General features: G+C 35.2%; 1 protein-coding gene across 6 annotated transcripts in view; it reads left to right on the top strand.

The window, feature by feature from the left end:
• PRPF39 (pre-mRNA processing factor 39) overlaps positions 1-12680 on the top strand; it is a 36287-nt gene that overhangs the window by 14994 nt on the left and 8613 nt on the right. For 2 of the 6 annotated variants that reach the window (XM_068545808.1, XM_068545768.1), the window contains exons 3-6: positions 847-972; positions 1616-1734; positions 6706-6873; positions 12354-12519. In XM_068545808.1, coding sequence (XP_068401909.1) covers positions 847-972; positions 1616-1734; positions 6706-6873; positions 12354-12519 — 579 coding nt within the window. Of the gene's footprint in view, positions 1-846; positions 1488-1615; positions 1735-6705; positions 6874-12353; positions 12520-12680 lie in introns of those variants that run through there. The other 4 variants (XM_068545800.1, XM_068545791.1, XM_068545783.1 and 1 more) reach the window with 4 other exon arrangements.

Raw genomic sequence — 12680 nt, 5'->3', positions numbered from 1 at the left:
GTTTTGTAATTAAAGTTGCCTCTTTTATAATTTTCAGATTAAGTTGAAGAACATTTTAGATAATATTTTTTTAGCTTCAAAAATAATTTTGATAGCATTTGTACATTATGGAAAGTATTAGAATCAAAGTCTAATGTTTGTAATAATTGGTGTGTGTATGTATGTGTGTATAAAATTGCTGAAATAAAAAAATTACGTTGCTGTTTGACAGAATTAGTTCCTTCTGTTTCAAAGGATAAGATTGCATTTGTAGGAAAAAGGGCTGCTGTGTGTGTGGTTTTTAAGCCTGCCGTTTATTTTGAGATAATAACAGGCATACCTCGTCTTATTGCGCTTCACTTTATTGAGCTTCACAGATACTGCGTTTTTTACAAATTGAAGGTTTGTGGCAGTCCTGCGTCGAGCAAGTCTGTTGATGCCATTTTTCCAACAGTATTTGCTCATTTCCTGTCTCTGTCACATTTTTGGTATTTCTTGCAGTATTTCAAACTTTTTCATTATTATGTTTGTTATGGTCATCTGTGATCAGTGGTATTTGATGTTACTATTGTAATTGTTTTGGCATTTTTTAGCAATATTTTAAAATTAAGGTATGTACATTGTTTTTTTAGACATAATGGTATTGCACACTTAATAGACTACAGTGTAGTGTAAACAGAATTTTTGTGTGCACTTGGAAACCAAAAAATTTGTGTGACCTGCTTTATTGCGATAATACGCTTTATTACAGTGGTCTGGAACTGAACCCGCAATATCTCTGAGGTATGCCTGTACAGTTGAAAGGAATAATAGTTTTTGTGACAAAAATTTCCAAGATGTTTAAACACCTTGTTTTATTTTCATCAGAATCACTTGATGGCTGCCAGGAAAGCGTTTGACAAATTTTTCATACACTATCCGTATTGCTATGGTTATTGGAAAAAGTATGCAGACCTCGAAAAGCGGCATGACAACATTAAACAATCAGATGAGGTGCGTACATTACTGAATAAAGTTATCTCCATTAGGTACTGTAAGCCAAATAATAACAAAAGAGACTTTTTTTGGCTGGCAGTACCTACGATTTATGGTCAAACAATTTTATAGGGTATTTTATTTGCATTTGTCACTCTTGTGGCATTTGTAGCTAATATTTTCTCTCTTTGTTGGCAGGTGCGTTAAACCTCTACAGTTTGTCAAGCTTTGCAGTGCAAGCCTCTGTATTACACTGCAGCTTAACAAGTAGGGCAGGGCTTTTCTCTCACTTACATTTATTTCTCATTTTCCAAACAATATAGTTGGTTTGCTAGTCACATTTGCTACGTCTTATTGCATTTTTGGTCAGACGCTGTCATTGATGCTCTAATGGGTCTGTGCCCTATGGTCTGTAACCCAAAGCCTGCCCACACAACCCGGTCAGAATGCAGGGACTGCTGCGCTTTGAAGATCAAGACTCTGCACGTGGGGATCAGAACATTGCCATGTTCTATCCAACCTCCACCCAAATGGTAATGGTAGATTATTTAAACAAAATTCCAGTAATTAGTATTTCTAAGGTTCACCGGATAACACAGTGTTGCCTCTCTGTTAAGAAATAATTAAATATTTGAAGTACAGTTTGTTGTTTTCTTCTTAGGTGTATCGCCGGGGGCTTCAGGCAATACCTCTTAGTGTTGACCTTTGGATACATTATATAAACTTCTTAAAAGAAACATTGGACCCTGGTGATCCTGAGACAAACAGTACAATAAGAGGGTATGTGAAACACTGATACTTAAATGTATTTAAAGATATAAATAAGTCAAGTATTCTGATATTGATAATAGAACTACTCATGAATGCTAAACTAAAAGTTTAGCTTTCTTTTTCACTATTAAAAAAATGATACACATAGTAAACTTATGCATGATTATTAAAAAATGTACATAACAAAGTCCTCCACCATTCCACACCCCCTTATGTCCCCAATCCCTCTCCTCTCATGGTTAATTACTTGGGGTGTGTTCTTTCAGATACACATAGATGTACATATATGTGTGTATACATATTACACATTTTTGTTTGATTTTTTAAAAAAATTAACAGAATGTTTTAGAAATTCTCCCTACCATTTTTTTTAACCATTGCAAGAGTGTTTTATAGTATCAAGGTAGTATATTTTATTTCACCAAATTCTTATTTATAGGAAATAATTAGTGCTTCAGTGAACATCTCTTTACAAGTCAATGTTTATGTAGAGCACTCTAGAAATGGAACTTGTGTCAAAGGGAATCGCAGCTATGTTTTGTCAAATGTTCTTTTAAAAGTGGTACCAATTTTAAACTCCCACAGTGTATGAGGGTAGTCATTTTCCCATAGTCACGCCATGTTTTTTTTTTTTTAACCTCCAGTAGTATTTCATTATCTTAGTTCACATATCTGTAGGTTGGTCATCCTGGTTTACCATCTTTTCAAATGCTGTCTGTATAAGGCATTTTTACATTGCTTGTTCATGTCATTTGCTCATTTTACTTTTGGATTGTCTTTGTTACTGATTATAGGAATTTAAAATGTGTTTTTGGTTTTTATTTTCATCAAATTATTTATATGTACATGTAGTTTAAAAAGTTAATGTTAAACTGCTTGTAACAAAAAGTGATCCCTCCACCTCTCTAAATATTTTAGCCGTTTCTTCTGATATTTTCCAACATGTTTATAACAGTAGCACTCTATTGCTTTCTGCTTCTCTCTCACTGCCTATAGACATTATCATTCTGTTATGGTAGATGAGAATTTTTAGTTCACTTATACCCTGTCTTCCCAGTCCTCATCTTTCCAGTATGGATAGGTTTCATAGCTTTTTGTTTTTCCTGTAATTACCCCTTTCCTTCCCTCCCCCCTTTTTCCCATTTGTCTGGCTTTCTTTAAACATTTAAAATTTTCTACCCCCTCCAACAGCTACTTTCAGTAGTCAGTACTAATACTGACTTTCCACACGTACAAATGCTATCTATGTAAGTTACTTTTTGAAACTAAAAAATGTATGTATCTAGTGTTATTCTACTTAATCTGAACATTACAAAAAGAGAATTATGTTCTGAGAAATGTAAATTCCATTTTTTTCCCTCCCTCTTGGAGATAGCCCTCCTGGAACCTCCTCTTCTGTAATCTGGACTGGTTGCTGTATTCTGATTCTGTTGTACAGCAGTTTTTGGATTTCCTCATTATCATGATTCTAGGAGATGTCTTTACCTTTTTCCTGGGTTTCAAGCTCTGTTTATTAGAGCTTGTTAGATCCTACTCTTTCTTGGTTCATGCCTGCCTTTTAGAGGAGTACATCCCATAGCTTCCTGATAAAGGATGCTTGGAATGAAAAAAATTTTTTTGTATCTTTATGTCTGAAACAATTGATGGTCCGGTGGGGTGTAGAATTTTGAGGTGAAAGTAATTTTTCTTTAGGGCTTTGAAGGCATTTCTCCATCTATCTTCTGGTGTTGCTTTTGAGAAGTATTATACCATTCTTCTTTTGAATTCTCTTTATGTGACTTGTTTTTCTTCAAGGAAGCTTTTAAAATGTTCTCTTTATCTTTGTTGTAACTGCAATTGTAATGCTTTGGTGTGGACTTTCTTTTTCTAGTTAATTGTGCTTACTTAGTGGGCCTTTTCCATCTGGATGCTTTAAAGCACATCTTTCTAGTCTTAGAAATGTTATTATTGTGTTCATTCTTATTTTGATAATTTCTTTTCCTTGGTCTTCTCTGTTGTTTTCAATAGTTGGATATTGGACCTTCTGTTTTAATCATTTAATTTTCTTATCTTTTTCCTTTTTCTCAATCTCCTAGGATTTGTTTGACTTTTTGAGGTATTTCCTTGAACCTTGTATTGGATTTTTAATAGCTGCCATAAGATTTTTAGTATCTAAGAATCTTTCCTCTTCTTTGAATATTCCTTTTCTTATAGCCTCCTATTCTTGTTATATGGCTGCATGTCTTTTTTCTTAATATCCAAATTTTTTACTTTTTAAAATATTTATTAATTATTATTTTAAATATTTATTTATTTTGTTTTGGTTGTGTCAGGTCTTAGTTGTGGCATGCGAACTCTTAGCTGTGGCATGCGTGTGGGATCTAGTTCCTGGACCAGGGATCAAACCCGGGCCCCCTGCATTGGGAGCGTGGAGTCTTAACCACTGTGCCACCAGGGAAGTCCCATATATTTATTTATTATTTTATTTATTTATTTATTTATTTATTTATTTATTTATTTATTTATTTATTTATTTATTTATTTATGGCTGTGTCTGGTCTTAGTTGTGGCATGCGGGGTCTTCGTTGAGGCCTGTGGGATCTTCTAGTGTGGCACGCGGGCTCTTTGTTGCGGTGCACGGCCTTCTCTCTAGTTGTGGTGTGCGGGTTTTCTCTCTCTCGTTGTGGTGTGCGGGTTTTCTCTCTCTAGTTGTGGAGTGCAGGCTCTAGGGCGCATGAGCTCTGTAGTTGTGGCACGTGGGCTGCAGAGTGTGTGGGCTCTGTAGTTTGAGGCACACGGGCTCTCTTGTTGAGGCGCTGGCTTAGTTGCCCCGCGTCATGTGGGATCTTAGTTCCCTGACCTGGGATCGAACCCAGGTCCCCTGCATTGGAACGTGGATTCTTTACCACTGGACCACCAGAGAAGTCCCTGGCTGCATATCTTTTTAACATTTCTTTGAGGGTATTAAGGATAGTTGAAATTTTCTCTGCCCTCAGCACTGTTTTCTCTTTTTTGTTTGTTTGCTTGTTTTCATATCTGATATGTTTGATCTCTGGATTTCTGCTCATGTTAAAGATTCAATACTAATAAACTGAATGGAAGTTCTGTACTACATTGTTAGCTGGCATAAAGGGCTTCACAGTGCATGATCAGGTGGCTACTCAGGGTTTTGTTGGGGGACTCCCAGTGTTGGAATCCTTATATCTTATTCCTATACCAAGCAGTTTCTTCATTGAAGGATCATCTGATCTGCCTGGGGAGCATATACCTAGCTTCTGAAATCCCATAGCTGAGCAGGAAAGTGGGTTCAAGGCCTCTTACCATTCATTAAGCAAACCTTCGTCTAAACATTTTGTTCATTACCTGTCATCCTTCCTCTTCCAGCTACCTCCAGTTTTCTTAGTGTCTGGTGCATTAATTTCCTGAATCATTTTGGGATTCTGCAGAGGAATAACATGTATTTTAACTCCCTTGAAAATCTCAAACACAAACATACACGTGTGTGCATGTACCACACACACACACACACACACACGCATGTTCTCTCAATGCCTTATGTGTATTAAACATATTTCCCCCAGTTTTGGCACATCATTGTTTAGTGTATCTTTATCATATAGAGGTTTGGTTTTGTTTTTGTTTTTTTCTTACTGTGGTTCAATTTGCAATCTTTTATTGGTTTCTGAGTTTTGTGCCTATCTTGCCAAGAATATATAAATCTTGAATTTTTTTCTAATTCTTTTTATAGGCTTTTTTTTTATAGTTCACTTACCTGACATTTAGCTTGTGTCTTTTGTGAAACAGATTAACCTTAGTTTGTGTCTTTTGCAAGTCACAGATTAACCTTTTATTTTTTCCATTTGGAATAGTCTGTCTTTTCTACAATGATTTATTATTTTTTATTTTTTAAATTAAAAAAATTTTTTTTGTGCATTGATTTAAAATACTTTATCATATACTAAATTCTCACATATACATAGGTCTATTTTGTTTTCTTGGGAACTGTTTTGTTAATCCATTTTTCCGATACCAGGCCAGTGCCATACTTTTAATTATTATAGCTTTCTAGTTTCTTTTGATACCTTTCAGGAAAATGCCTGCTGCTTTGTACTTTTACAAAAATGTTTTGCATCTTTGTATGCTAGATGAATGTTAGAATTTGTTTTTTTCTCTTCCATCCAAAATTTCTTAGAGCTTTGACTGGCATTCAGTTAACGTTGTAGATTAATTTAGGTAGTGTAGTTTATACTGTTAAAAATCCCTCTTGATTCTAATATTTATTTTGAAAACATGTATCTAAAATTTTATCCCATTGGGATATCAAATCCAGTGATTAAAATTGCTTACAGAAATCTCTTCAAATGAGCTAAGTATTTTAAAATAAATGATTTTGTAGTAAACTGTAACTGTGGAATTTTAGAATTAGAGAATTTTGAGAGTTTTAAAATATATGTATATTTCTCATTACCTGACAAGGCAGCTGGACCCCTTGTTGGAGAGTTGTTTTGCCAGAAAATTATTTCTTAAAGTGAGATAAATTTTGTCTCTTTGTCTTTTGCCCTAAAGGAATCTATTCAACAGACATTTCAAGTTTAACGAATATTTTAGTGTCTACTGTGTTACTCTTATATGTTTGCAATGTAATTTGCATTGCAAATTTATATCATATAAAACAATATACAGTTACATAAAATTACATTTACCTATTCCCTTTGTTTTCTCTTTTTTTTAAGCAACTATCATACACTTTTCTACTATTCCTTCTTCCTTTTAATCTCTACTTGTATAAAGTTGAATATAATTTTGAATTTAGCATTATCTTCTGAAATTTAGAAATATTTTATTTTTTTGCTTTTTTAGAAATGGAGGTATAATTGATGTGTAACATTAGTTTCAGGAGTATGACAATGATTTGATATTTGTATATATTGCAAAGTGTAGAAATATTTTTAAAGTGATTTTATCTTGGAAAGATAACTTAGAGGTAATTTAATTTTTCAGAACTTTTGAGCATGCTGTTCTAGCTGCAGGAACAGATTTCCGATCTGACAGACTCTGGGAAATGTATATAAACTGGGAAAATGAACAGGGAAACCTGAGAGAAGTTACAGCTATATATGATCGTATTCTTGGTATTCCAACACAGCTGTATAGTCATCATTTTCAGAGGTGAGTGGAAAAATCAGGTCGTTAAAATTTTTTTGTGATTACTCAGGTAATTAATTTCCAATAATGAGGATACTTATTCTCTTGAAATGTAAGATTCCATTAGACGCAAACAGGAATAAATTTTCTTGCTCGATAATCACAAGTTATACACTTTTAAATTTTGACACTTTCAGTATAGCTTATAAAATGTTTAGGAACTTTACTGGTTTTAGACGGAAGGTTCTCTTTATCTGTTTTATAGGTGAGGAAATGATAGGAATCCTGTCTTTTGTCTAAGATATTTCAGAGTAGTGAAGGAATGAGAGAAAAGAATCTAAGTTTAATTATTCTTTATGGTTAACGCAGTACATGGCACATAATAGATGCTTATTTAAAACATAATGATTTACTAAAGGTCCATTCTTGTGATTCACATAACATCTTGTATCCAAAAGAGCAAAGAATGTATTTTATGTAGTAAGTCCTGTTTATATTCAAACAATCAAAAATAATTTCAGTTTAATTTTCTACTATGATAATCTGTTATGACTGGTATCATTTCGTTTTAATGAGTGCTGTTAAAACAACTAGTTCTGTGTACTGTGATTTCCATGTTTCTGATATATTCAAAGTATCCCACTAATAAGGATCCCACTAATACGGACTTAGTCTTTCTGAACAAGAAAGTTATGAGGACTGTGTTGATAAATGATAAATGTTTGCTATTCTTAACTGCCATACATACTTCTGTCATAATTTTTATAACTACTATTGTGGTAGAGTCTGTAAACTTTAGGTAGTTATTAAGTAAGTGATTTTCTAAATTTTTCTTTACTAACAAATTAGAAAACTTTATGAAATGTTTGTACAGAACTGTGGATCAATTTGCTAAGCTATGTAGACCCAGGTTAGAAACAGAAAGCATGTGGTTCTGAATATACCATCTCTGTTTTTCATGAAATAGAGGAGGTGGGCAGGTTTCTAGGGTATAATGACCTAGGGAGACACTTGCTGAAAGAGATTATTAACACAAGGGTTGGCATGTGGAGACGCTTGGTGAATATTTGTTGACTGAATTAAAAAAGTTAAAAATATATTTTTAATTTTTTTTTTTTTTTTTTTAAAGATTTCTTGATTGATTGATTGCTATGTTGGGTCTTCGTTTCTGCGCTAGGGCTTTCTCTAGTTGCGGCAAGTGGGGGCCACTCTTCATCGCGGTGCGCGGGCCTCTTAATATCGTGGCCTCCCTTGTTGCGGAGCACAGGCTCCAGACGCACAGGCTCAGTAGTTGTGGCTCACGGGCCCAGTTGCTCCGCGGCATGTGGGATCTTCCCAGACCAGGGCTCGAACCCGCGTCTCCTGCATTAGCAGGCAGACTCTCAACCACTGTGCCACCAGAGAAGCCCCTTTAATGTTTTTTTAAAAGCCTTTAAAAAAGATTTTAAAAGTTATCTCGGACAAAGCGGGTTCCTTTCATAAACCAATTCTTCTAGGGTCTAAAATATAGGTAAAATATATGATTATAATAATTGTTGGTAAGAAAAAATATGACTAGGAAACAGTTATACAGACAGTGTTCTGAGTGCCTTATAACTCATTTAATCATCACAATAAACCAGGTATAGGTATAGATACTATTATTTATGTACATTTTATGGAAGTAGAGGCAAAGAAAGATTAAAGTATTTGCAAAAGGTCACAGAATAAGTAAGTGGTTGGAAGCTGATTGGAACCTAGACAGCGTGGCCCCAGAGTTCTTGGTGTAGTATTTTTTTTTTTTTAATATTTCACTGGGCTTTTAAAAATGCATGTATGAGTATAATAGAGATTAGTGGATTGCATTACACATACTGCTTTTTAATCTACTCTTTTTCACTTAATGTAATGAGACCCACTTTCCTTATGAGTATAGCAAACTCAGAAGTAGTGTTGGTATAAGTAAATCTTATAGTTTATGTAAGTAAACTAATTCACATGACTAATTGCTTTGAGAACTGCTGAAATGTTTTCTTTTGCCAAATATACTTCTATTTAAAGTCAGTTATTTAGTGCTTGCCATGTACCAGATGATATGCATTTAAGTTGTAGGAATAAAGGCCCAAAGAAGATATGTATGCATTGACTTGGCCCTCAAGTTGCTCAAAAGTGTAGAAGAGGAAGCATGTGCTAAAGGAACTAAGTGCTGTAATAGAAATATTTCTATTGTGTAGGCTTGTATATTGGATATACACTGAACATTATCTCTAAGAAAGTATCTAATTTAAAATCCTCCTTAGCATGAGTACTTTTGTGATATGATCTAATTCCTCAGGCCCAGTCCCTGGTAGTTCTTAAACTCTAGACATAACCTGAGTACTGATAATTTTCCAAAGGGCAATGATGTTTTATGCTTTTATGACTGTAATACCTTTTCCACTTTCCATTTGTCTGGTGAACTCATATTCCTTAAGACCCATACAGCTTAATGTTTTCTCGGTGACACTTTTTCCAGTTCACCTAAACAGAAGTGTCTGTTTTGTCTTTTGTGCCAGCACTCTACCTACATTTATTTCATTTATCTTAGCACTGATAACACTGTTTTGAATTTATGTCTCTTGTATCCTCACGTCTGTCATTTTCTGAGGATTTTTAATTCTTTTTGGCCTTAATACCTAGGAATAGGTATTTTCCTTTACGGGAAAACCCAAACAAACTTTTTGGCCAACCCAGTATTAGGCACTCAGCCATTCTATATTGAGTAAATTAGCTTTATAGTAGAAAAAGCTAATGGAGTATTACTGTTCAGTATTATGCATATTTTATCACCATGTGAGAGAAGTTTATATATATAATGTGGCAATTATTTTATTTTATTTTATTTATTTTTATTGTATTTTATTTTTTAATTTATTTTTTGGCTGTGTTGGGTCTTTGTTGCTGCTCACGGACTTTCTCTAGTTGTGGCAAGCAGGGGCTACTCTTTGTTGTGGTGCGCAGGCTTCTCACTGCGGTGGCTTCTCTTGTTGCGGAGCATGGGCTCTAGGCACGCAGGCTCAGTAGTTGTGGCTCGCAGGCTGTAGAGCGCAGGCTCAGTACTTGTGGCACAGGTGCTTAGTTGATCCGCAGCATGTGGGATCTTCCCGGACCAGGGCTCGAACCTGTGTCCCCTGCATTGGCAGGAGGATTCTTAACCACTGCGCCACCAGGGAAGTCCAGTTATTTTAAATTTATGTTCTATAAGTAGTTATTTTTCAGTTTTACCTTATTTCAAGTTTCTTATCTATGTCTTGACAATTTTTAATTTTAATATTTGAGTATTAAATCTATTCATTTTCATACTACACATTTGAGAGTTACTTCCTCATTTAAAAATTTTTTTAATAAGGCAATCTGTATTTTTGTTCTCATGGTGATAAAATAGGTCAAGTTAAGCCTCTGTATTCATTGATTTTGCAAAATTTAAATTAGTTTCCAATGTTATTCACATATGTTCGTGAAAGTTTTTTTTTGTTTTTTTTTTTTTTGGCCATGCCATGCGGCATGCAGGATCTTAGTTCCCCTACCAGGGATTGAACCTGTGCCCCCTGCATTGGGAGCACAGAGTCTTAACCCCTGGACCGCCAGGGAAGTCCCTGTGAAAGTCTTAAAATCCATAAAAATCCAGGTGTCAGTAGCCTAAATCAGTTTTAAGAAACTTGGGGAAAAAATCTCTAAGGTTAGAGCATATGGTACATGTACAACCATGTCTGATAATTAGGTTGAAGAGGTAGGTCTGGGTCAGAGGCTAGGTCAGAATATGAAAGACTTCAAGGAGATTGGATTTTAACCTGAATGCAGGGTAAACATTGAAGTCATTTTGGCAGGGTGGTATATGATCCTGTTTACTATTTTATTTTTCATGTTTACTTTTTAATAACATTTTTGATAGCAGTATTGAGGTGGGGTTAGAAGCTGTGAGACTAGAGGCTGGAAGACCGGTTTATGTTTATCTAGCTGAGTAGTGAGGAGGGCATGAAGTCATATTTAGAAGGTAGACTGAATTGGACCTAGTATCCAGTGGAATGTAAGAGATAAGGTAGGTGGAAGAGATTCGGCAACTTAGTGGTTGACAATATCAAGATTAGAAATGTTGGGACTTTCCTGGTGGTCCAGCGGGTAAGACTCCACGCTCCTGATGCAGGGGGCCTGGGTTCGATCCGTGGTCTGGGAACTAGATCCCACACGCGTGCCGCAACTAAGAGTTCGCGTGCTGCAACTAAGAGTCTGCGTGCCACAACTAAGAAGTCTGCATGCTGCAACTATGAAGCCCGCATGCTGCAACTAAAGATCCCACACGCTGCAACTAAGAAGTTGATATGCCGCAACTGAAGATCCCACATGCCGCAACGAAGATCCCGCGTGCTGCAACCAAGACCCTGTGCAGCCTAAATAAATAAATAAATATTTAAAAAAAAAAGATTAGAAATGCTGAGGGTGTTGATTTGTGGATGAAAGTGACACACTTATAGACATGTTGTATATAAGGTTCCAAATTGAGATGGTGTAGATATTTTAGCTCCTCAACTTGGTGTTTTTGATTAAAATTTGTATATATATATATAAACTAGTGTGTGTAGATAAATGACATGTTTTTCAAAACACTCTTTGCTTAAAATCTATATTTCTTTATGCAGAGTGTTGGCAGTTGTATATACTAAGCTGAAATTTAGGGAAAAGGTTTGGGCTTAAGTTAGAGTTGTAAAGTCATAGTATGCTTATTATTTCAAGCTGTATTAGTAAGATTGGACAGAAAGTATATAAAAATAGATGAGAACAAAATGCAGAGTGGAATCATTGGGCATACTAGCATTTGGGGGCAGGCTGGAATCAAGGAGCAGTCAGAGACTTGGAGGAAAACCAAGAAAGTGGTAACTCGGAGCCCAGGGTGAAGAAGGTTCTAAAAGGAAGGTTAGTTAACAGCCCTAAGTACTGAGGACATTATTAGGATAGAGGCTGTACTATAAAACAAGTATCCATTTAATTTTGCATGTAAGAGGTACTTGGTGACTTTAATTAGGGCAATTTCATTGGAGTGTTTGGCACAGACACGTGAATTCAGGAGTAATTGGTAGGTGAGGAAGGAACTGCAAAATTTGTTGATCATTTATAAGTAATCATTTATAATTTAAACATGGATTGCTGTATTTAATTTTACAGTCACTTGACAGATGAGAAAACCAAGATTTAGAGAAGGGAAAAACTTCCTATAAGTCAAATAATTAGTAATGGACAGAAGTAGGATTTCAATGTATGACTTGTCCACGCCTTCTTCATTCCATTGCAAAGGCAGGAAGGAAATGAAGATGTCTGTAGACTGTTTTATCAAGTGGTAGGTTGTTACTGTAGAAAAGGAGAAAGGGTGTGGTGTTTTGGCTTCTTTAAATCAGAGTTCCTTTGAAAGAGTAATGTGTAGTAGAAATGTAACGTGGGATCTAAAATTATACTTCATATATAGAGCTTGTATTTTTACTGTTTTCCTTTAGATTTAAAGAACATATACAGAATAACTTACCTAGAGATCTTCTAACTGGTGAACAGTTTATTCAGCTGCGAAGGGAATTAGCTTCTGTAAATGGGCATAGTGGTGATGATGGTCCTCCTGGTGATGATCTACCGTCAGGAATTGAAGACATAACTGATCCAGCAAAGGTAACCAGACTTATTAAAAAAAATCTTCCAGTGCATGAGAAACTAAACTTTTATGTCCCTTGACTGCATGTGTGGTATGACTTGTAGCTCATATAAAATCAATTTCTGATTAAGGCAGGTGGGAATTCTTTAGCTAGTTTGATTTGGAATAGATAATGTGT

The sequence above is a fragment of the Eschrichtius robustus genome, chromosome 1 (genome assembly GCF_028021215.1).
Source record: "Eschrichtius robustus isolate mEscRob2 chromosome 1, mEscRob2.pri, whole genome shotgun sequence".
Lineage (NCBI taxonomy): Eukaryota > Metazoa > Chordata > Mammalia > Artiodactyla > Eschrichtiidae > Eschrichtius > Eschrichtius robustus.
The sequence above is the reverse complement of the archived record's forward strand: the minus strand, read 5'-3'. Positions and strand labels throughout refer to the sequence as shown.